Source organism: Drosophila ananassae, chromosome 3L, assembly GCF_017639315.1.
Source record: "Drosophila ananassae strain 14024-0371.13 chromosome 3L, ASM1763931v2, whole genome shotgun sequence".
Classification (NCBI taxonomy): domain Eukaryota; kingdom Metazoa; phylum Arthropoda; class Insecta; order Diptera; family Drosophilidae; genus Drosophila; species Drosophila ananassae.
The window spans coordinates 1,443,543-1,467,341 of NC_057929.1; the positions used below are offsets into that span (position 1 = coordinate 1,443,543).

The 23,799-nt window shown below is 45.9% G+C and overlaps 3 protein-coding genes across 3 annotated transcripts in view; 1 reads left to right on the plus strand and 2 right to left on the minus strand.

Moving 5' to 3' along the window:
* The window catches only part of LOC6495416 (protein EFR3 homolog cmp44E), a 56,540-nt gene that overhangs the window by 26,770 nt on the left and 5,971 nt on the right, over positions 1–23,799 (plus strand). The window lies entirely within an intron of this gene.
* Positions 335–23,531, minus strand: LOC6495231 (serine/arginine repetitive matrix protein 2). Its single transcript, XM_001958761.4, has 9 exons — positions 22,767–23,531; positions 13,142–13,443; positions 4,912–6,727; positions 4,298–4,859; positions 1,981–2,166; positions 1,757–1,914; positions 1,255–1,704; positions 896–1,196; positions 335–835 (listed from the first exon to the last, which is right to left on the minus strand). The coding sequence occupies exons 2-9, from the start codon at positions 13,233–13,235 to the stop codon at positions 647–649; spliced, it is 3,756 nt and encodes a 1,251-aa protein (XP_001958797.1). The 5' UTR covers positions 13,236–13,443; positions 22,767–23,531; the 3' UTR covers positions 335–646.
* Positions 20,920–21,738, minus strand: LOC6495230. Its single transcript, XM_001958762.4, has 2 exons — positions 21,134–21,738; positions 20,920–21,062 (listed from the first exon to the last, which is right to left on the minus strand). Exon 1 carries the CDS (start codon positions 21,570–21,572, stop codon positions 21,300–21,302), a length of 273 nt encoding a protein of 90 aa, XP_001958798.1. The 5' UTR covers positions 21,573–21,738; the 3' UTR covers positions 20,920–21,062; positions 21,134–21,299.

Here is a 23,799-nt window from a genome sequence, read left to right on the forward strand (position 1 = left end):
CAATTCTCTATTAATCTTCATTAAAATCTATGAAGCTTATTTTTTTGGACTTTTTTCAAATTTTTATGATTTTCTTGGACTTTTTTCAAATTTTTCTGATGGACCCCCTTGACAATGCGGAAAATCGAGGAAAGCGAAAAGTGGCTCTTTGCGAATGCTGTATCTTTGACCATATTAATCCGATCCCTAAACGGAATACCATTATGGAATCGTGAAACAATTCTCTTTTAATCTGCACTAAAATCTAGAAAGCTTATTTTTTTGTTTTTTTTTCAAATTTTTCTGATAAGCCTCTTAAAATCGGTTTGGTGTTTTAAAAGTTGTATGAAAATAGTTTAAGTTAAAGTCAGATATTTTATTAATTTATAATTATTACTGAAGTACGAATACATTTCACTTTTAAAATATGACGAGAATTGCAACAAAGGTTAAAGAATTTCTACGCAACTAAGCAAAGGCATCGGTCGCATCTCGGCAGGATGCAGATCCTTTCCTCCTCATCCTCCATCGTTTCAATTGATTAGAATTACGTTTCGATATGTGGATATCGAATTCGAGTTCGCATTAAAGATTAAAATTAGCAACTAGGTTGTGGGTCATCCACAATGGAGCACCAGATGGAGACCTTGGCTCCAGTCAGACATTCTCACTTCGTCTTGGCGCTGCGTAAATTCGATGCGGACAGCACCGACCTGGGGGGTGGTGGGCGCTCAATGTTGTCCATGTGGTAGCGGCGCGTGGGCGTCGAAGTCTCCGTTTTGCGGCTCAAACGGCTCAACGTACTGGCACTGGTGGCTCCATTGTGGGGCGGCGGTTTCCGTGGCAATGTGGACATCTAAAATTAAGATTTTATTGTTTAGTTCTCATAAATTAAGGATAAGAGAGGATAACCTACCCGCTTGTTTTGCTCTTGAGAGTAATTGATCTCGTAGCCGTCGCTAATATGTTTTGGCTTCCACGGAGCCAGCATGGAAACAGATCGGGAAACAGTCCTGGTCATTGGCTGCAGTGGAGCCGGCTGCTGGGGTGACTGTTGTTTGCCCTTGCGAAGGTCATCCCGGGACATGGAACGCCGGCGCAGGTTGTATGGCTGTGGGATGTCGCCCACTGTGGTGGCGTGCAGGTAAACCACACTGCGCTGACTGTGCAGGCTCGATTCGCCCTCCGTGCCGGAACTCTCCGCCGGATATCGATCCCTACAAGCAAATTATTGTACAGTCCCTTTGAAGGTTATAACTGGCCATAGAAACTCACCTGCCATAGCCCAAGTTTTCCTGGCCTAAACTGTTGAGCAGACCGCGTCGGTCAGCTCCTCTGGCTGGTTTGGGTGGTCCCATCATTGGGCGGTCCTCGATTCGCTGGCTCCTGGGACCATCCACTGTTCGCTCCAGGGACATGGCTCTTTGGCCCGCCGTGCTGCTACGTTTGTGCCGCTCCGCCGGCTCTGGCTCCGAACCACTCTCGGAGATGTCGTGAAGCTCCCGCGACCTTGAGTAGTGGCGCCTCTTCCGGAAGTCCACCTCATCGCTGCCACCGTTATCCAGATGCTGCATAGAGGTGGCCCTCTGCCGACTGCTGCTCTGGCTCTGCGACTTCACCTGACCGGCGAGGGAGTGGCGGTAGTCACGCCCCAAAGGCGGCGGACTGCGGTCCAGGTTAAAGGCACTCTGCGAGTGTTTCGACTGGCCCAGAGTTGGACGACTCCTGCAAGGATTATGCTAAGTTCTTTATTGATTAAAGAGAGTTCATTTCTCACCTTGGCATACTGCTGGCCTTTGAAAGGGTTGGCGGATTGGAGTCCAGGTCGGTGTCGCCAAAGAAACGCAGGTTCTTGGCCGGGGCAGTCGTGGGATTGCGTTTGGTCCGTTTTAGGCTCGAAGTGGTCTCACTATGTCCATTTACAGAGACATTCAGCTAGAGGGGATTACAAGGTACAGGGATTAGGGGATGAAACTCATGGAGTACTCTCTAAGATCTCACCTCCTTGGGACTGCTTTTGGCCCGACGGTCTAGTGACCTGAACCAACTAGTTTTCTCGACCTTCGGTGGCGTCGCATCCTTTGCTTTGGGCTGCTTTTTGGGCGGCTTGTCCGCCGGACTTCGCTTCACCAGTAGGGGACTAGCTTTGGGCGTGGACAAGCGACGACGCATCGAGATATCAATAGTCTGTAGATGGAATGAATCTCATAAGTACTCTTAAAATTATAATAATATTTTTCCTAGTGCAGGGTTGTGTGGGCGGCTTGCTTTCGCTTTTGGGTCAAAGGTCGCGTCTCCCTCCGTTCGGCAACAGGTTGCGAATGTGGGACAGGTGGCCTTTATGCCAAAGGTGGGAAATGGGAAGTGGGGGCGGCGCGAGGGCCAAAAGTAAACTCGTTTTTGCCATTCGCAAATGTGCGACTGTGAGTCGGCTCGTTTTGGCCGGCCCAATGCAACTTTGGCCCAGTTGCGGTTGAAACTGTATTAGGTATTGGGTATTAGGCATCAGACATTAGGCACGTAAACGGGCGGAGAGCGGTGGGTGGCGGTGATTGGCTAAGACCGACATTGTCAGCGGCAGTATATTGGATTTCAAATTGAATAGAGGTCTACAGGTGCCCAGCCCCCTGTCCCATTCCATTTTATTACGGACAGTGAGACACTAAAATATAGCTTGGAATGTCGGAACAATAAGCTAAAGATTACGCACCCACTAAATAATTATGTATTCAAATATGCCCAGAACCCGACCGAGACGGCCCAATATAGTTTATGGCCTCAGTTTTGGGATCCCATAAATAAACTAACAGAATTATTGACACAAAACTGTTTTTTTTTCTGTTTTCTGTCGGGTTTCTCTTTTGCGTGTAGAATCTCTTTGGAATGAATGGCAAACACTTAAAGATTTCGGCGGAACACTTCGGGCGGCATGTTTTTATTGGGGGGGAGCTCCCAATGAATAATGGCGGTACATTGTCCCGGTCAGAGGCATATATTTACCACCAATCGGTGGTAAATACCGATGCCGCTTTTATATTTTTTTGGTTAGCACGCAAGCCTAATTTTTTGACAACGGTCCGGGGCACACCTTGTCCCGAAACAATGGTCCCCAGAACTCCTGCAGGATGAGATGTTCTGAGGTCTTGGGCTTAGTCTCTCTGAGATTTCGGACCGCCTACATGGAACATCCGGCCAAACGCAAAGTGGCAACATCCTCTAGCCCTCTTAGACTTGGCCAAGAAATTCGCTCAACCATTGCAAATTAACTGGCGGCACGCAGCTCAGCAGCAGCAGCAACAGTTGCAAGTTGCAGTTGTAAGTTGCGCAACGCAGACAGCAACACCTCAGCAACAGTAGCAACAACCGTTTTGCATCGGAATCTGATTGTGAATACAACAAATCCCAATTCGAATCGGAGCGCGAGTTCAGTTCAGTTTATTCAATCTCCGCCGCCTTGATGTTTGTCGTTTCGCTGTCGGCTTTCTTAATTTGCGAGCGCACTGACAAACGGACTGACAGACGGACAAACGGACAAACGGACAGAGGGACAAACGGACAAGCGGACAGATGGACAAACTGACTGGCAGAATGACAGCCGCTGCGTGGGCATCGCTTCTGCCACGACTTCTATGTATATCTGCTTATAGCTTTTGTTCTTTCTCAAAATTTATACGACGCCTCCTCGCTGAATAGTTTAGCTTTTTTTCGCGTCAACATTTTCGTTCCGTTTGCAACTCTATTTGGCCAGTTGTCGTTTATTACTTAAGCAAAGTCGCAAGTTTTACTTTATGGTCTTGGCTGTTTGATTAGGTGCGCTGTCCGCTCCCCAGCATCCCGCCAAAGTGGACGTGACGTCTTGTCTTCTTCGCTTGGCACCATTTTTGGGGTCGGATTGCTACGCCCACTTCTACGTGGCCAGCAAAAACGATTTCGAACCGGAGCAGGAAGTGGATTCGGCCAAGAAACCTTCTTTAAGCCAGAACAATTGGCAGGCCACCACTACTTCAACTGCTACTCCCCCGAAAATGTAAGACCAACCAACCGACCGACCCATCGACATAAGTCTTGATTAATTCGAAATTAATAATAGCCGAGACCATGACCAAATGAGTTGGCCCGAGTCTGGGGCTCCCAAAAACGATATTGTCCAGCCCGCGGGTTAACGAACTTGGACTGGCGCCATCAATTGGACATTAGGCCAAAGGGGATCATGGATTTACTTCTGAGGAAAGCCAAACAATGCGTGTTTACTCATTTCTACTTCATTTTTGGGCAACATTCTTTAGAAAAGTCTTAGAAAAGTCTTGGGAAGTCTTACCTTTGGTTCGCGCGAGGTCTCCTCGGCCAGGGAATGATGCTCCCGGTAGCGTGACCGCATCTCCTCCTCCCGGACCATGTAGCGCTCCCTCTCCTTGTCCTTCTCCTTGTCCCGGCGACTGAGAGTGCTGCTGTTCCCGTTGCTCATCCGGTCCTTTTTGCCACTGGACACATTGCTGCCACTGCTGCGACCGCTGCCTCCATGGCTGCCACCTGTTCCGGTAAACAGTTGCTTGACCTTCTCAAAGCCGCCGAGTTTTTTGTTGCGCTTCAGGGTGCCCGAGTCTTCGCGGCTCTGGGACTGCGACTGGGACTGAGAATGTTGCTCTCGCCGGCGCAAAGTACTGGTGGCTACTGGGTACTTGTCCAGGTGCGGATCGAAATGGGATCCGTCGTCGATGGAGCGTTCCCTATAAACGTAACTGTGCTCCCGCCGGAGACGAGCCGGCGCCGTCTGGCGTTGCTGCTGCAGTTGGCGCTGCTGCTGGGCACTGTCCCGGCGCTCCTTACGCAAAAAGGACTCGGTGGCCCTCATGTCATCATGAACAGTGCGCTTACGCCACCTATAAAGGACTCTGTAGAATTTCAATGATTCAATTAAATGGGAAGCCTTACCTTGTGGTCAGATCTCCGTTGAAGGACTCCTTGCGGAAATCGTTCTCTATTCCAGAGTCGCCCTTGTCGAAGCTCCTTTGCTGGAGTTTGTCGCGCTTGAGACTGCTCTGCCAGAACTCCTGAGGTTCCCGCTGCTCCCTGTGCAAAGTCTGTTGGGCCCGCAATTCCGGGGAGGAGCGGTACTGATCCGTCAGTTGGGAGTCCAGGCTCTTGGGCTCCTGCTCCAACCTGTCGGCGGAGTTGTACTCTCGATCCCTGTCTCCAATACGCTCCTTGTGCCGGGACTCCCGCACCTGTCCATCCCTCTGGGTCTCCCGGACGTAAGTCTCCTTGACACCACCATGACCATCATCATAGTACTTGGTGTGCCGGTACCTGGAGGTCTTCTCCATTCTGGGAATTGTGGAGCCATTTTCTTGGACCGGCTCTTGTCGAACGGTTATCCGCTGAATACGTTCTGGCTCCCGTTCGGGAGTGGGTCTATTCCTCTCCAGAGTCGCTCCCTCCCCGAAGCGCCGGGTGAGGATGCGAGTCTCCAGCTGGGCCCTTCGATAGCCCAGCTCATCCAGATAGGGCGAAGGGCTGACGCTTCTAATGACCGGTACAATAGGTGGCTCTGATCTGCGGGACAGATCTTCCTCGTAGTAAACCTTGCGAGGCTCATATCCCAAACCTTCGTCTTCGTCGCTCAAGTTCCGAGGACTCAGTTGCTGCCAGGGTGACGGGGAATGACTGGGCCGGCTACCCAACGGTGCTCCATTCACCGGCGATGTGGGCGAATAGCTGGGTCTGGAGTCAGTGGCCCTTGGAGGTCGAGCTGGAGCTGTCATTGAGGGTATCTCCCTCTGGGGAGTGCGCACATCTCTGCGCAGGGTTTGATCTTCACCCAAATCCAACTGGGCGTAGGTAATGCCGTCGTTGGGCCGTATGTAGGAGAAGCCCGGTTGACTAATCACCGGCTGTGGGGAAAATCGCTCCATGGACAGCCTTTTAACCAGGCCATCCACCGTCCGTCCCTTGGTGAGGGGCAGACGCTCTGCCGGCTGCTGGGAACTGTGCATGTTTTCTCCGGACTTCGCCTTCAGAGTCTCGATTCGGTCTCTTATGCCCGCCGATATGGAAGTACTGGAAGCTGTGACTGGAGCTTCTCCTGTGATCAATGGACCATCTAGCTCTGCCTGGGAGCGACTGCGGGCTAGCAATTCCCTTAGGCCACGGCCACTCTCATCTTTTTCGCGCAGTGTAACGGCATCCGATTTGCGACGCTCGCGCTCTCGAAAATAATCCTTTTCGAAGAAGTCCTCCCTCTGGGACTGCTCGATAATGGGGCTCAGCTGCTGTTTGGACTGCGAGGGTCTGTCCTCGGGATTTGACTTCCTGGCAGCTACTTTGCTGCTGCCCACATCACTTTTGCTCCGAACTAAGCGCCTGGCACCGCCGTCCTCGAATCGCGGATCTCTGTCCAGCTGACTGGCATTCGAGTCGGTCTTCTTTCCCCCAAATAATCCGAAGATCGAGGGTCTTTTGCTGGCTGGCTTCTTGCTGGAGGCGTCGCTGACACTACGAGCCACGGGCTTTCCGCTTTTCTTGCGCCTCGTTGGCAGCGAATTGAAGTCACTGGGCTGGCTCTGGCGCTTGGGATGCTTGACCTTGAAATTAGGGATATGATCGCCGTTCTCGGCCTTGCTGTGATGCCTGCCTGCCTGGGCGATCACCAGAGCAGCCTCCTTGCGTATGTCCTCGGGATCGATGTCCGGCGGAAGCTGGTGGTAGCTTTGAAGGTTGACCGAGTCACCGTATTCGCTGGGATGCTTGCCTGTTGGGAAGAAACAAAAACGATAAAATAAAAGACAGGGATTAACATACAATTGCAGAGGCAGTTCCGCGAACTAGTTTTGGCATTCATGTAAAGACAAATTAGCACATTAGTCGGCGATGATGTAATATCTGGCAGGCATCTAGCTTGGCCAGCTGTGGCCAATTCACACTTTCCAGCTGCTGGCCGCTAAATAAGGCAGCCAGCCAGCCCCACAACCCGTCCAGACCAATTCGGTTGCCAGCAAGTTGCCAACTTTGCGAGACTGGCCGTCTGACAATGGAATGGATGGATGGATCTATCTGGCCCACGTCTGCTGAACTCGAAATGACTCGAAACCGACTTGGGATGCGAGTGGCTTTGTTGCCCAGATACACCACTCGCATTCTCGGATTCTCGCATCTCACATCTCGCATTCGTATCTCGTATCTGGTAGAACGCTTGCTCTGTAATCGGGCGCTGTAAGCGCTAATGGCCATTGAAGAAGCTGCTGCGGCCCCAGTTGATCTATCTCTCATAAAGATTCCTCCACTTCCTCACATTTTTTTCATAATCATTATTATTTAATACGCCGAAAACAACAGCGCCAAGACAGAGAATAAAAAAAACAGAAAGGCGAAGAAAAACGTGCCGAAACGAGCACCATCATCGCGGGCAGAACGAGATGTGCTAGCCGAGATGCGTGATCTCGTCAGTTGACCAGTCGACTAGTCAGCCAGTCAGCCCCTTTTCCAGGCCAATTCAGCCAGCCACACTGAGGGAAAAAATAAGATTGGATAGTAATTAGACAGACTAATGCATCAATCTGTTTCCTCTACTCTTATAGTGTAGTCCAGTGTAACCCAAACTCTTACGTACACATGCGATAAAAAAAGAAACACTTGGATCATCGGAGGCATCGCATTTCTGTGCTGACCTTGCCCCGAGATCAACTGGACTTCTGTTTCCCCTTCTCCTCTTGGGTCCCGATCTCCCTTCTAGCCAGAAACCTCTGTCCATTCACCTGCACAACCTGTCACATTTGTGGAGCCAGAACCGCTCCCACATTCGCTCCGAATCCAAATCCGAATCGTGCTACAAAATGGCAAAGTGACACCGATGTCTAATCGAAATTCAAACAACAATGAATAATGACAGAGCTGGGCGTGTCGTGTGCCAAATTGGTTTAGCGGAATTGGATTGGAAATGGGATTGAAAATTGAACAGAAACCCAAGGAAGGCGAAGGAGTTATATTAGCTTGCCACATCAACAGGTATAGAGGTAGTACAGGTACTATTGTAGGGGCTACATCTTTAGTTGCAATCAGCTGTCATGCGATATGTGTCAAGGTGAAATGTTGCCTCGTGGCTGCAGTGCCACCATATCATCACCATCAGATGCCTCACTAGACTGGGCGCTACTTGCAAGGTTTCATTCGCATGCTCAATGGCCCCGGGGCAGGCTTTGTATCTTTTCGAGTTGATTTTTTTTTTGGAGGCAACAGGAAAGCATAAATTCGCACCAAGTCAGTCCAATGCCGGTTAACCGTAGCACCGAACAAGATCCAAGTTCCCAAGACCCTAAGACAATGATCTCGGGGCATGAGGTATTTTCTACTATTTTTCTGCCTTTTTTCCATCTTGTTGCGAATGCAGCATTTGATTGATTACCAGGCGCTGAGAGCCATTCATTAATCTAATCATTGATCCACTTAATGTAGCCACGCCAGCGGGCTCTATGATTTCCATGACCATCCCAAAAGGAGCTGCGAATTTTAATAACTTTTTTTTCGTGTTTTGTTGTGAAGGCAGCAGGCAGCAAGCAGCTCTTTTGAAAAGTTGGCGATAAAACATCTGATCCACTTTTCCAACTGGTCTGCCTTTGGGCGCCTTTCCAGCAACTTGTAGCTGCCATTGCCAGGTTCGGTTCTCCGGTTCCGGTTTCGGGTGGTAGCTGCAAATAATTTGGTTGTCGTGATAGCCAACTACGACTCTGGCTCCAACACACTGACCAACTTGGCTGCCACGCACAAGCCACGACAAAAACAAAAATCGAAAAACTCCAAAAATATGCCGAAATTCGGATCATATAAATAATGAAATCTGCGCTTTGTGGCACGACTTTCACTTGCTTGCCTCAAATGATTCCTGGAGCAGGCTGATACTTATGGTTTCGCTTTACTTTAGTTTAATGGTATGACTCCCAGTAATTGTCCATGGATGATGATGATGGTGCTGATGCTGCTACGACCTCCAGCCCGCTTCATTAAGAGCCACAAACCGCACAACCGCAACAGCCAGCTCCCCCGCCCATTCCATTTTTTTTTTGTAAACCGTCGATAGCAAAACGTTTTAGTTGGCAAAAATGCTTTATCCCCTGCTAGCCGGGTCGGTGACAAGATAAGGTCGTGGCAAGTCTACTAAATGGGAGCTTACCGCATTCCACCTTCTCAGTTTTGGTCTATGGAGTACATTCAAAAAAAATATTTGTTCAATTTGGCCCAAGGCCTTGTCAAGCCAAACTTAAACTCTATAAGATACTTTAATCCCTAGCAGTAATCCCCTTGAGATTCCTAGCAGTGTAATTCTAGAACTGGCATGCTAAAGATTTGCGTAGGTTGCTATGGGGTATTTCAATTAACTGAGCGCACTTTCGATTTCCTTTAAAGCCCCAGATCGGAGCCTGACGTTCTGGTTCTTTTATCTAGAACCGGGGGACAGGTCGCATTTATTTTCCGTATGAAAATAATTTAATGCTCCGCGGCTAATCGTAGTCGTGGACTCAGGACCTAATCACTTCAAAAGCGGCGCCGCGTCCTTGAGGCAGCCCAAGTATGCAAATCAGGCGGGTTGTACTTGACTTTAGCCGGGCCCGAAAGCCAATTAAAATTGCTCGCTGGCCAATTGGCCAATTCCCGCATGGCTTTCAAAACAAATACAAAATACGAACAAATAGGAACTTTCGCTAAAGAATGGAGCTCGATTCAAAAGACTGAGGCGACAAACTTGTTTCTGCGCCAAAGCAGCTGTCAACAGAAACCGAAACGGCTCAGAAACAGAAACAGCAACAGCTACAGCGACTGGCGAGAGCGGATAAACAAATAACAAATCACCGAAAATAAAATAAAGAAAAATCGAAGCATTCGTCGAAAAAGAGTTAAAGAGCTCTAAAAATAATCTGCGACTCATTTCAATACACATTTCGATAAACAAATGACGCAATCGTCTGCAATTCCAAGTGATTTTTTTTCCAAGTTGCGACAACTGAAGTTAAGCATTTGAGGATTTTCATGCGATGTGATCGAAAAGCGATGATCGACAACTCCATTTAGGCGAATTTACCCCGAGTTCTCGAAATATTTTTAGTGCCCCGGGGGCTGTCACACACAATCGACAAAAAGCACAGCGAACAGTTCACAGGCTCGTTGCCAAGAACCTGACTGAGTCCAATATCAAAAAGCGACTGAAAGCAATCTCAGTCGAGCGACAGCCAGCAAAAACTGTGACTGCCTACGCCCAATGTCACTTGGCGAAAAAAATAAGACAGCTAAAAAAAAATAATAATAATAAATACAGAACAACAACGGCGAGAAAATAGTGCGAAAATTGTGGGCAGGCAAGCCAAAAATGAGACTTATTAATTAAGTTTCTTGCGCAGCCCGTAGAGACATAATACGAATATAAAACAAATGTATGCAAATGATGAATTAATAAAAAAGCATAAATGGCATTTTAATAGTAGTCTGCCTTCCCATATGCCCCAACCGGGGCCCCAGCCAAAGCCCCAAAGATGGCACGAGAGCAAACAAAACCAGTTGGAGGAACTTTGACAAAGTTCGCACTCGAAAGCAAATCAAATGTGGAGCTGAAATGCTGAAATGCGAGTGTAAGAAACGTAGCAAATCTCATAATAATGACTTGCTCTTTGCCTAATTAAATTAATTAATTAAATGTGTACGAGCTCATTAAAGAGCCGTCTCATAATGGAAATGGAAGGGGGGGAAATGGCCTGGCCATTACGCAATTGAGGCAACTGTACAAGAAAGTTTCCCCGCAATCTTGGGCCTACGCTTTCTGGCAAGTAGTTAAAGGTGGACTTGTTCTCGCAACGCCTTTTTGAAAAAAGCCATCAGAAATTATGTCATCAGAGTTGGGAGAGAGAAAAAAATAAAATGGAATAAAAGAAGAGGAAGGACGCCAAGTTGGCACAATTTCAAGATTTTGAACAAAGGAGCTGGGCTTTCGTCACTTGTCCGCCTTACTGGATTCCAATTTCAATTCCAATTCCGATTCCGAAGGCAGAACAGCTGCCGACCCGACTCGTCTTGGCCAAATTTGTCGCTCCGCAAGGTTGATCACGTCGACGAGACGCTTTCGCAGCCAGCGGGGTCGCCCCAGCGAGGCTCACCTGTAACCAACCACAAGCACTGCCTCAAATTGGCTGAAATTAGTCGTCTTTTAGTTGATTTTTTACAGTCAACAACTTTGACTTTTGACTGCACTGTAATTTGCCAGAAAAATTCACATGTTAACTTGTGTATGAAAAATGTTGCCTTGTGCCCAGCGGGCGAATAATTTTCCTCATTCCACCTCTTAAGACGGCTGTCGTCTTCTCTTTATCTCGCTGCTTTGTTGCGTCAAAATTAAATCATCATTAAATCTGTGTTTTACACATAATTGCTTTAATTTGCATGCAAAGATAGCAGCAAACCGAGAAACTGGAAATTCATTTTCATCTCTGGGGTTAAATTACTTTAAACGCTTGTGACTTGTGACGATTATTCGAAGGTCCTTCGAAAAGGTTTCCTCCAGAAATCATTATAGAAGTTCCCTTGAAAATTTGGATACCCCCTGCCGTCAGATTTTTGTTTATTTTAAGTTAATTGGAATTAACTTTTTGCGGTTACCTCGCTCGCATAACAATTTTAAAAGCTAATGAATCGTGCCTGTTTGTGGCAGATTACCTAATCACGTTACATTTTCGACGACCTCGACTTGTTGCATTTGCCTAAACCAATTCACAAATCGCAATTAAATTCATTCACGTCAATTAAGCCTGGTCTACCGAAATGGCAACCATTTGGTGCAATTACGCGACCGGGCAGATCTGGTCCATAACCATTTCGGCTTTACGCACACCGCACTTAACTGGAAGCTGGCCAAAAGGACTTACGGCTAATTAGCCACAAAATAAGAGCCATAAGGAAATGGCGAGTGCAGCCAGTTTGGTCTGGCACTGCCAGAGAACTGTCTAAATAATTAACATTTGCTCAGGTTTTGTCATAATCAATTTTTAATTTCTTCATTCCCGCAGCCAGATCGCGGCGACAGTTGCCATAAATTCTATCCGGCTATGAAATAAATCCCATGTCGTTGCTGTCGCGGCTGCCAGACATAATCAAAACAATAATAATCTAGTCGAAGCTGCAGAGACAAAGCCGTCCAGCTGGGGAGTGGGGTCTTGGGGGTCTGGGTCCCTGGCTATACTTAGTATACCTCCCCCGGCCCGGCATATTTTTGGGGGGAAGATGTGCAAAATGATACTCAAGTGGGTACGAGTGCGAGCGAGGTGGCTTTTAGCTGCAACTTGTAATGCCTTATAAAATATCAACTTATTTTAAATAGTTATATGGGAGCTCTCTACTTTATGCCAGCATCGATGTCTCTCTGCCTCTGTGTGTGTTTAGTATCTGTGTGTGATTATTCTCAAGGTAAACTACATTTTATTGTTGGGGCGGCTCTGTTATTATTATTATTTTTATTGCTTTTGGCATTCGTTCTGACTTTATTCGCCCACCACCACCACCGCCACGGCGAGGTTTCTTTTTGTTATTCTTTCTTTTTTCCACACAAAGTTTACCTTAATTTTTATTTATATTTTTTGCTATTTTTTTGTAGTTTTTGCCAAAAATTTCAAAACACCCTGAAGAGCCAAAGCCACAGCCGTAGCTGCAGCTGAAGAGCTTCTTCACATTTTGTTGTGCAATCGATGATGGAAAGCCATTGGCCAAGATCACGAAAACGTTAGAACTGCTTGGCCAGCTAATGAGTTGCATTCGCGTGGGTTGTCCGCTGTCCGCTGTCCGTGTAGTCTGTCCGTCATTGATTGACCAAAATTGGCCTACTCACACACTTAGATGGCAAGGTAAGTATACGGGTATGTTTTTTCAGATGCGACTTGGTTAGTAATTTTTTTGTTAGCTGGTTATTGATGGGGTTTTCTTGTGACTGGGCTATGCTTTTTGCTGCTTAGTTTGTCATTAGAGAGCTTTGTGGGTTCGTGTTGGCTGCTCTCATTTGGATGCTGCGCGTGTTGGTTATTTGCTTTTAATTTCTGGTTTTGGTTTGAATTTTTTTGTTTTTCGTTATTATTTGGGTTACGTTTTGGTTTAGAAGGAGTGGGGGTGGTATTTCCCCAAAAAACTACGCACTGACCTATCCGCTTCACGTGCACATCTCGATTGAAGCTGACCCTTGGCCCACCATTTGTTGTCGCCGCCGCCGAAGCTGCTCCGGATTGCAGTTGCATTGTATCTATTGGATACCTCCTGGTTGTATCTTTGATTGTTGCTGCTATTTCTCCGCTGTCTTTACTCTTCTCTCTCCTGGGGTTAGGGGGCACTTCTCACTCTGTGAAGAATCGCAACCCTATGTAAACTCTTTGTGCGACAGTCTCATCGAGCTGTTTGAACTTTTCGCATTTTCCATTTAAGCTGGGAAAATTAAATGGGTTTCAGCTGGAAGAAGAAATAGTTGGCTCAGTCTGTTGCTGTTGCTTGTTTCTTTGTTGGTTTGTTGGTTTGGTTATTTATGTTATTCGATTATTTTTCCTGTGATTAGCCAGCGTGAGTTTAATTCGCAGCTCCACGGCTTCAGCCTAGGTTAGCCTAGTTTTTGTTACAGTTTTTTCTGGTTTACTTCATGGTTTTAGCTTGTTAAGTTTGATTTTTATGTACTTCGAACATGCAATTGCCGAAATATGGGAGAAAGTGTTATTAAAATCGGATTAGACACTTCAATATTCCAGGGAATATGCAGTGGGTATTAGAATTTTAAAAGAAGAACAGAGAATAGTTGGAGAAACCTATTTGAAAATAGAATTATAGTTATTTTAATTTGCGCAATTTCCGGCGAATCTCGCACTTTCAGCCACAACACCTCTTAGCCGGAGTATAAACATGACAGTCGTCAAAAAGAATAATTGCCAATTAATTCGTATTCTTATTCTTATTCCGATTCTGAATCTGAGTCTCACTCTGACTGATCCCTCGCTTTCGGGAGTGGGCACAATCGAATTGAGCTTTTGCCTTATTTATTTATTTATTTATACTTTTTGTTTTCTTTTCAGTCTGACAATTACAAAAATAGACACACGATGAGGGTGCTTGGGCTGCATACGAGATTCAAATTTACTCCGCCATTGTCACAGAGGGGGATATAAGGGGATATTCTTGATTCGTGTGGGGAGTGCCTGAGAGAAGAAACTCGTAGAAATATTGTTTGCGATTGAGCAAACGCGATAATATTCATATTTGAATACGAGAGTGCAAACTCTATTTAAACAATGCATTATGCCGGAGGACATTCAGTGCCCCTTCATCCCTCAATGCCTAGGAATAGCTCTCGGATCGCCCAGAAGAACGTCCAGTTTAGACAACCACTCCATGGACACGCACCCACCCAGGCGCACACATGCAACCACAGTGGTTCAATGATGGTCTCTGAAGAATCTCAAGGGATTTGGCAAAAGATTGGATACCCTTTCTATTAATAATTTCATAAATTTATTGTTTATTAATTCAGCTTTGAGAAGACTCCGATTTGCATAATTTTTTGCCTCACTTTGGCTTTAGGACTTAATTCCAAGAGAATTCTAAGATCATTAATGAGTTGGGGAATTTTATAAATAAAATCTTTAAATAGCTTAATGCTCTTATAGCTCTTAGAAGATGAAACTTTCTACTAAAAGAACATTTAATATAATCTAAAGTTTAAGACCTTCTTTTTATGAATTTTTCTGACTTCTTAGGGTATAACAAGAAGCTCAGGTAATGTGTGGAAAATGTCTGTCTATTATGGCACCTGAACCAGGACGAGGGTGCTGGTGGCTCAGGTGCTGCTCATTCACTTACTGGCTTACTTAGAGACATAGTCCTTCGGCTGAAGACCGAACCCAAAGCCAGACCGAAAAACCAGACTCTTGACTTGGCCTTCCGCTCTAACGAGCACAATCGCCCGGCTAGACATCAATGGCACAACATCGTCTGTCTGTCTGATCGCCGGGCACCGATGCAGTCCCAGACCCAGTATCGTCCATTCCCAGTCGTGGCCATTCCTTTCATTTGGAGGGGAAAACGCTGCGAGCTGCCAATAAAAATCCTTTACCATATAATTTGAGTGCGCATGCGTGCGCCCTGACGTTGATGGGAAGTAGTCGACTCGATCCTGTCTTGAGTTCGACACTGGGCTCTGGGTTCTAGGGTTCTGGGATCTGGGGTTTGGGGTTTCAGTTTTATGTTAGCTGGGCAGGCGCTTATGCGCAATGTTATGGCAGATGCCGATGTCTGATTCCTGATGCCGATTGCCGAGCGTTGATTGCGCCATGAACGTGATTTGTTTGTAAACACGCATTATTAAGGTGTAATAAACATAAAATTTGTATCGCTTGGCGGGCCTTGAGCTTCAGCTTCAGCTGTTGTTGCTTAGTTGCAACTGGCAATTGCATTTTGCAATTGGGCTGCCCAGCCCAACATCTTTCAATTAAACTAAAAAGTTGGACACCCGCCTCCCGAATCCCCATTTCCTCGCCTGTCTACCTGCCCAGGTGCAATCTATTCCATTCACAGCTCGCTACTCCATTTGCATGCGTCCGGGGAGTAGCTAATTTAAGACAAATTATTCGAAATTACATAAATTACACCCGTACATGTGGGAATGGGATTAGATTAGCGCGCAGAATAAACAATTTATATTTATATATGTATATATATATATTCTGCTGCCTCCCCTGCCCCGACGAAAAGAACAATAATCGTTCTGAACTTGAACTTTAACACCGACGGTAATGATAGGAAACCCCCAGACACAGACCCCACTCCAAAGCTCAGAACCCCACCCAATTCTCCCCCGTTTCGGCCCCCTTTCCCTGTCAAGTGAAACCAAAAGTGCGCAGCAAGCAAAAAGCAAACAAACGTCTCGACAGTTGGCCACTTTGCGTGTGTTCTCAGCGCCGCGGATCTGACCTCTGGGGTTCGAGTTCAGCCAGCGGATGGGGATCGCAAAAGTCCACTGGGAAAAGGGTCTACCAACTTCTTAAATTCAAATGGATGATAAAACAAGAGAGCAGGAAGGAGGACTTACTACTTCATATATTCTTAAACACTTTTCTGCCAGTGCAGCCATGGACAAGAACGGCCTTTGCTCATAGAAGTGAAAATGAAGGTGTAGTCCAATTTGTAAGTATGGCCAAGCCCTGTGGCCATTCAAAGTCCATGTTATGCAAAGATCAGAGCTACCCCTGCTCCTGCTCCTGATCGAGCTCCTTTAGTTTGTCGCTCCCCACCACTTCTCGGGTATTCAGAATTCTGAATTCTGGATCCAACTCCCTCTGGAGCGGCTATGGTGGGGCACCGGACTGGCCAAACTGGCGGCGGTTGTCTAGCGCTGGAAAACATTTTTCCATGCGTGCCTCCGCCGCTCCGGCACTCCGCCGCTTTGTTGGTGGCGCTCGTTCGCGTCTTCGACTTTGGCAAATACTTAATTGCATTTCGATATCTATGCCCAGGCATCTGTGAGTGAATGCCGCGCTGCTGCCTCAGCGGGCCGACTGGCCGCCAATGCCCAATGTGGCCAATGTGCCCGATGCTCAATGCCCCAGACGGCCAAGACGCGCAGACAGCCAAAGAACGCGCCGGCGCTGTCTTTGGCAAGGCGTCTTTGAGAATCGGGACTCGGAGAATGGAGAACGGGGAATCAAGAATCGCTAGCGAGAGTTAAGATTGGAGAGTTTTGGCCTGGGCTGAGACCCAGGCAGGCGACTGCCGTTGTGGGTATTGTCAGGTTTCTTACAACTAAATTCCCCTTGAGCCGAGCGCTTTACTAAGGAAATTAGTAATTGCTACTCCCATTTAGAGACATCTATGCGAGCATCTATGTACGTGTGGCATTCGCCAGATGACGGCGATGACGATGACAAGTTCCGAGCTGGGGGTTTGGGGGATTGTCTGGTGATTGTCCAGCGCCCACTCACAATTACCCGCCAGGGGTGTACGTCATGGGGCTTAGAACTTCTCGCATAAATTCCAAATGGTTACTATTCATTGACTGAAAGTATAACTAATTTCAAGCCATTGGAATGCTTTAGTCAATGGAACTTGGAGGTTTCTATGAAAATGTTCTATGACCCCTTAGTGCCCACGCCTCTGTTACCAACAACCAGGCAGCAAACCAATGCCAAACTTGGCAACATTGTTCGTCATCGTTTTTGTGGCCGCTGACGCTCTTGGGCCGCTGTCGTTTTCACGCTTTGTTAGCCAGCTAAACTGTATCTATGTATCTTTGTATCTGTGGCCATAGTGGCCCGGTGGTAGCTTCCCTTTTGTCCAAGTATCTCACACTCGGACCTGGCTTATTATGTATGTTAGAAGGTTAATCTGTGCGGCATTACGTGGCAACTTTTCCCCGTCTCTCACACCGTGTGCGGCAAGTGTCGATAGCATAATTGCAAGCTGTTCCCAGACAGCGAAAAATGTAAATCAATTTCTTAGCTTACAAGTCTGTGTATTTTTTGCATGATTAATAATCCAACATCACAGCTTGAGAAAGGCCTTCTCCGATGTCTGCCGATGCCGAGAAGACAATAGATTTCACTTTTCGAACTCATAATTAGCCCTGGGAGGGTAACTATATCGCGAAATGATGGAGCGCCAAATTCTATCCATGTCATAGCTGTTGGCTGAGCGACTCTTAACCTGCTCGGAAATCAATTAGGGGACCCGGCGAGTGGACAGTAGAGAGCTTAGATCGATCGATCGATCATAATTCTCAATCACTTAAAATGCGACCAGACACACTGGGCTGGCAGCATGACACCAAAAGTCCATATAAAAAAGAGGAGAGAAATTTATATAAAAAGTTTCAGAGAATATCATGAGATACACCTAGAAATTCCTTCAGTTTTATGGGGGCTCTTTATATTACACTTTATATGAATTATAAACTACCTTCTCACGTATTTTGTGTAGCAACTTTTAGCGCCACTCCTTAGTAATTCTTGCAATGCCAACATTCCTAGACATTCTGAGCTTGTTATCGCCAATTGATGGCCAAAATTGCGGGCCAAGACACCAGAATCGACTGAAACACGAAGCTTTCCCTGGGAAATCAATAAAGACAGTGTCAAAAGTTTCCGGCAACGACTCAAGCGCGGTGGCAAAGGTCAACGTCGCTGCTCATCTCACAATCCGGCTAAAAAGCTAAAAAAAAAAACCCAAAAAGCCCCAAGCCTAGGAAAACGACTGTTCGGAGTGGGAAAAGGGCGAGCTTGCACGCGATGCTGGCTGGAGAGTATTAGCGATCCCCACAGCTTCCAGCTCGCGGATTCGAGCTCCTCGTTTTAGCCAAGTTTGAATGCCTTCTTTGGGTCTGTAGTACATGTCATAATCAACGGTGCATGCGCCATCTTCCGCCTTGCATAAGACCCGGAGAGTTTCACTTTTTTTCCATTTCCATTCGAGCTGCCGGGTAATTAATGCCAATCGTCCGGCTAGCGGTAGCTGATATCGTAATTTATGCTAATTTCAGTTCGCAGATCAATTAATTAATCGACGCTAGATTCGATTTCAATTTGATTGGCAGAATGCCGATTTGGAGTCTCCCTCGCAAGAGACAGTGGAAGAAAAATGATGACACGTCTGAGAAATCCATTTCTTTTCTTGTTCAAAAATAATCAAAATCTGTGAAAGATTTATCCTTTATTTCCTTATAACAAACACATTATTTTAGGGTGTGTGGGATATAATTTATGTACTTTTTTTCCGGTGCAGAGTTCATTGATATGCAATTGAAAACGGGCTTTGATTCGTTCGACTCCAATCCCTGGCCAATGTTGTTGACCGCGAATCAAAGTCGCAAACTTGTCGAGTGGCATACAAAGTACACACGCTTTCAACACCAGAGCCTTTGTACACTTTGAGTGTAATTTTTATGTATTCCTCATTGAGTAATTCAGTTGTTGTGTTGTTTTCATTGGATGGGAGGGGGCCTGGGAGCTTGGGAGGTATTGCGTTATGAAAGCGTTACAAATCTACAATTCGGACAAGACAACTCCACTTCAGATGGGCCACAAGTACGTGATAAGGCAATGACGATGACGATCCATCCATCCGTCATAGGCCAAATTGTGGCTCATTAACATTTTGGGCCATAATCGATTCAGTTTTTCTTTTTCTCTATGTTTTGTCTAATTTATGTGCATGGAGCAGTGTCGCAGGGGCACCAATGATATCATGACGAACGGCCCACGTCTTGGGGGCGATACGATTCTTAGAAATTCGTAATTGGCTCGAGATGAAAGCGCCCCAATACAAACCGAAAAGGCAAAACTATCAGCCAATACATCAAATTAATGACTTCATTGAAAGCCTTTTGCGAACCCCTTTTGCGAAAAAAAGCAAAGATCCCAAAGCCCTGAGCCAAAAAAAAAAATATAGTTAAGAAAGAAGTCAAATCGGGGACTTTTTCGTGCTCTTCCAGCTTCCCAGAGTCAACCGGAGAGTTCCCAGGGCGTCGAGTTGCACCTGCTTTTTGCCGGAGCGACACTTGATATCCCCCAGAAAGGTCAGTCTGCCAGCTTTTGAACCCGAGCCCCGAAAAAGAGCCAAAGCCAAATTAAGCCAAACGAGCGTGTCAAACGCCGCTGATTCGCTATGAATGGTTTTGGCTTTCGGGTCTTGGATCTCGGGTTTGGGGTTTGGGGGGCGAGAGCTGGCCCAGAAGCGATATAAACCCCAATTGAGAGCCAAGTACTTCCGCAGCCGTCTGTGAAGTGTCGTATGCCATTTACCGTTTTGGCCAAATTCAATACCGATTCGATTCGTTTCGATTCCCGCGCTCCAACTTCCGCTGAAAGACTCAATGCCAGTTAGATGTTTTGGCTTTTAAATCAAATGCGACCAAATCAAATAATTTGTTAACACTGCCGCTTAAGTCAACAGTTAAACAATCAGCGATCGACAGACTTTCAGGCCGATTGCGCCACAGACATTGACAGACATTGATTTTTTAAAGCCATTTTGTGAGTTTTTGCCCGGCTTTTGTTTGGCTGTTGAACCCCCATGGGCAATTAAAGCTGCACGATGCCCAAAGTGAATGTGAATGTGCGTTGAGCTCCGAAGAGCACCTCGCACTTCCACTTCCAATCGATCGGCTAAGGTCACCAGGGAGTGGGGCAAACACATCAACCTGATCCAATCCACCAAACGGCCAAACGGGAACAACTTTTGAGACCCGATATGTGTTGAAAAATGTTTCCACAATTGATATAAAATATTTTTCAAGCCTTTCAAGCATTTCATATTTTTATGGATGTTTACTTTTGAAGTCTATGTATGACTAAAGACCGGGAAACCCATCATCACCACATGAGTTATCTAAGAACCCAGCTATGCTTGTTTATACTAAATAAATAGTTGCATTAGTTCCAAGAATAGCTGTTTGGCGGTGGCTTTCTTTGATCTCGGTGACTAATTACCGTAGGTGTACGTGCTAAAAGCCGGACACTGACTCAAAGCAGGAAGCTGCCAGGGAACTCGGAAAAAATCGAATACAAATGGAATATTGAACATCGAAATGCTGCCATCTCCGCCTTATGCACAAAAACAAATCATCCTTGACGCATGCACACCAAAAACGGCAGCCCACAGCCGAAAAAATAAATACAAAATTTATATATAAGTTTTGTACAAAAAAAATAAAAGTCGGGGAGCTAAAAAAATGAAAACAAGATAATACGGAGGCAAACGCAACTCCCAAAAACGAAAATGAAACAGGCCGTAGGACTGCATACAAGGCAAGGCTGTAGACCTTTTTTGGCCACATCAACAAAAGCGGCTTTTTGAGAATTTTCAATTTTTTTCGTTGATTTTTTTTTTATTTTCAACACACAAAAACCCCCAACCCATACCCCGAGTCAATGCTTCCCTCCTGTTTGGAGGTTTCGTTTAAATTGACGTTTATTTCCAGACAACGTCGGTCGAAACTTTCGAATTTTTTGGCTTTAATGAGGAGTCGAGTTAATTTGGCCAGGCATTTGAAGAGGCACACGGGGCTTTGGGTATTGGGCTTTCTGGGTCCTTAGCTGCAGTGAACAAAATGAGAACGAGGTGTTTACCAAGGCACCTACCACGAGACAAAAACACAGATACGTACGCACACAACTGCACCCAGATACAGATACAGATACAAGTGACGTCATGGGCCTGGCACTGGCACTTGGCATTGGCATTGAAACTCAAGGTTAGGCTGGTCAAATCTTTGGCAATAAAAAAAACAACATCGTCTCCCACGCGAATGTACAAATATATACAACAGAACCTCAATCCGATTCACAGCTATCCTTATCATCTGTGAGATAGTAACCCATCGCCACTTCGGGCTCTTCATCCTGGTCGTCCTTGTCGACCCAATCAGAGTCCGGATCATCGGCATCAAAGTGATGCCACACCAGGAACGGACGGGAGATGTACATGGAGTGCTTGGGCAGGAGATTAGACAGGGTTAACAGATCACCCATTACCACGATGAAGATTTGCATATATCGCACCGATGGAAGGTTAAAGAACCAGACCAATGATTTCTGCAGATCCATGCTTCTCGGTTTGGTTTCTTTTCTTATATTTATGTCTGAGAGATAATATTTATAAATATATGTAGTTTCTCGTTCCAGACAGCTTTTGGAAATGAACACTAACTCCCAGCCGATAAGGTTCTCGACACTGATTCGTTAATGATTCCAAAAAATAGCCCAGAACCTGAATTCAAATATGCCGATGCTGGCCAATTACTTATGTATATTTTGCCAAAAAGCCACACAAGAACGATAAATTTTAGATTCCTAATCGAATTAAAAACTTAAAAACCAAAGTTAATGCAAATTTAAAATTTGCAATTCTAATTCCCAAGAACTTAAATCGATCTTTTGGCCAAATGGCCAGGTGAGTCGTTTGGAAGGTGCAGTGCGTTTCAAAAAAAGATTCTCTCTATTTGAAAAATCAAAAAACTTTCACTCAACTGGGCAGTCATCGTTGAAAAATGTTTGCTTTCTGTTGAGTGGGGCCTTCAAAATTCTATTTCCGCCCCAAAACAATAAAGACGCTCGCATTTGCGGGGCGAGTTTTTATTAACATTAGAATTGGCTATTGGTTATTAATTTGCATCCACATTCAAAAGCTCCGCCGAAGGTTGGCGGCCACAAACCTTAAGTGTATTCGATGTTAATGTTCCCAGCCATTAGGAGGTGGAGATGATTGAGGGTTAGGAGGGTAGAGAGCCAAGAAGGCTATAAAGAAATATTGGAAGAAAGTGGCCGGCTAAATAGATCTTCTCTTTCTACTGTGCGAGGTGCCCGGTACCCGGTGCGAATCATTGAACTCCAAAATGACTTCCAATTAACCAGATCGGGCGAAAGGTTGTACCGAATCAATTGTATTATGTAGGTTTCTGACTCCTCGAATCTTTGGATATAGCTCGAGCCAGATCTGACTCACAATCGATAGTAATGCGTTGGCCGACACTATTCTATATACGGATTTGGAACAGTCACACTCACCCACGTAAGTGTGTAACTGGGACACTATTCGGGGGTCGTAAACCGACTAGATAGAGATCGTGTGTGCGATTTCTGAACCGAGAGTCTGAATTATTCAAGGAGAATCGCATGGGTTTTAGTATATGGATAGGTCCAGAGTTCCGTATCGGTTTCAGTTGGTTATCAGAGCAAAGCATCTACGGCGTTAGCTGGGCGGTTTTAGGGTTGTTCTACTGTACTGGGTAATCGACTCACCTCAAAACAGCATTCCTCGTGCGTTAGTGGGGGTGTACTTGTGTGTAATTTTTGAATGGTGTGGAGTGTGTTGTGTCTGTGTGGGGGGGAGAACAAACGATTTTGCAGTTCTAAGTAATTTGCGCAGTTCTAATTACATTTATTTTGTATTTTTTATTTGTTGTTGGTTCGTTTTAACGTCTCTGATGCTTTTGTTATTATTATTATTGTTACTGCTGTCGTTGGGCAAACACAAAAAATTGATTCACTTGCCAAGTGTCGTTTTGCGAAAATTTGATTGTATTTTTTTACGTTTTTTGGCTTTTTCGCTTTTAAGGTTGTCGAAGTTGGAGTTTTGGTATGCACGTCAAATTTTAATTAGTCAACACAAGCGGGCAAACCGAAAAAATCATCAAATAACGTTTGCACAATTTAGCAAAAATTTATCACGATTTGTATTTAAGCGTTTTGTCGTTTTGCGTGGGTTGCCGATCGGTTGAATGGACGTAACGATGGTCGTTAGTTTTTGTTTCTTTTTTTGACTTTTTGAGAGAAAGAGGATCGAGCTATATATCCTCAAGGCGGTGTGTTGATGTTGACTGATGGGCGCTGGCCAGTTCGTTGTTTATTTTTTTGTATTAGCTTAATTGTTGGCAGATGCGGCGCGACGCAGTTTCGTTTTTTTTTTTGTTTGCTCTTTTTGTTTTAGCCAGTTTGGGAACTTTTCTCCGGGCCAAGTGATCGCGGGCCGGTCTCAGAGCCGACTGAACTAAGACTTGGCTATAACTGAGCTCGGCCAAAGCTCAGAGAAACGGCCCAATGCGAGAGGGAGAGCGAGCGAGCTTGGGCCAAAGCAACAAGTGGCTCGGCAAGTTGAGAGCCGCTCTCCCGCGAGTTCGTGTTCTAGAGTCTTTCGTTTGGCGAATATGAATCAAATCAAGGTTCGAGTACTCACTCGAAAACAAGTGAAACCAGATCGCCCAAACATTCTTTAGATGTTTTCCTACGCGCTGGCAAATATGAAAATATTGCTGGCTTAACATGGTCGATGATG

Coding starts and splice junctions, on each gene's coding strand:
- LOC6495231 (XM_001958761.4), bottom strand. CDS start 13,235: ATGCAACTGCAATCCGGAGCAGCTTCGGCGGCGGCGACAACAAATGGT. Junction 6,728..13,141: donor TGTGCACGTGAAGCGGATAG/GTCAGTGCGTAG, acceptor TCTTCCCAACAG/GCAAGCATCCCAGCGAATAC. Junction 4,860..4,911: donor AACGGAGATCTGACCACAAG/GTAAGGCTTCCC, acceptor AGTCCTTTATAG/GTGGCGTAAGCGCACTGTTC.
- LOC6495230 (XM_001958762.4), bottom strand. CDS start 21,572: ATGGATCTGCAGAAATCATTGGTCTGGTTCTTTAACCTTCCATCGGTG.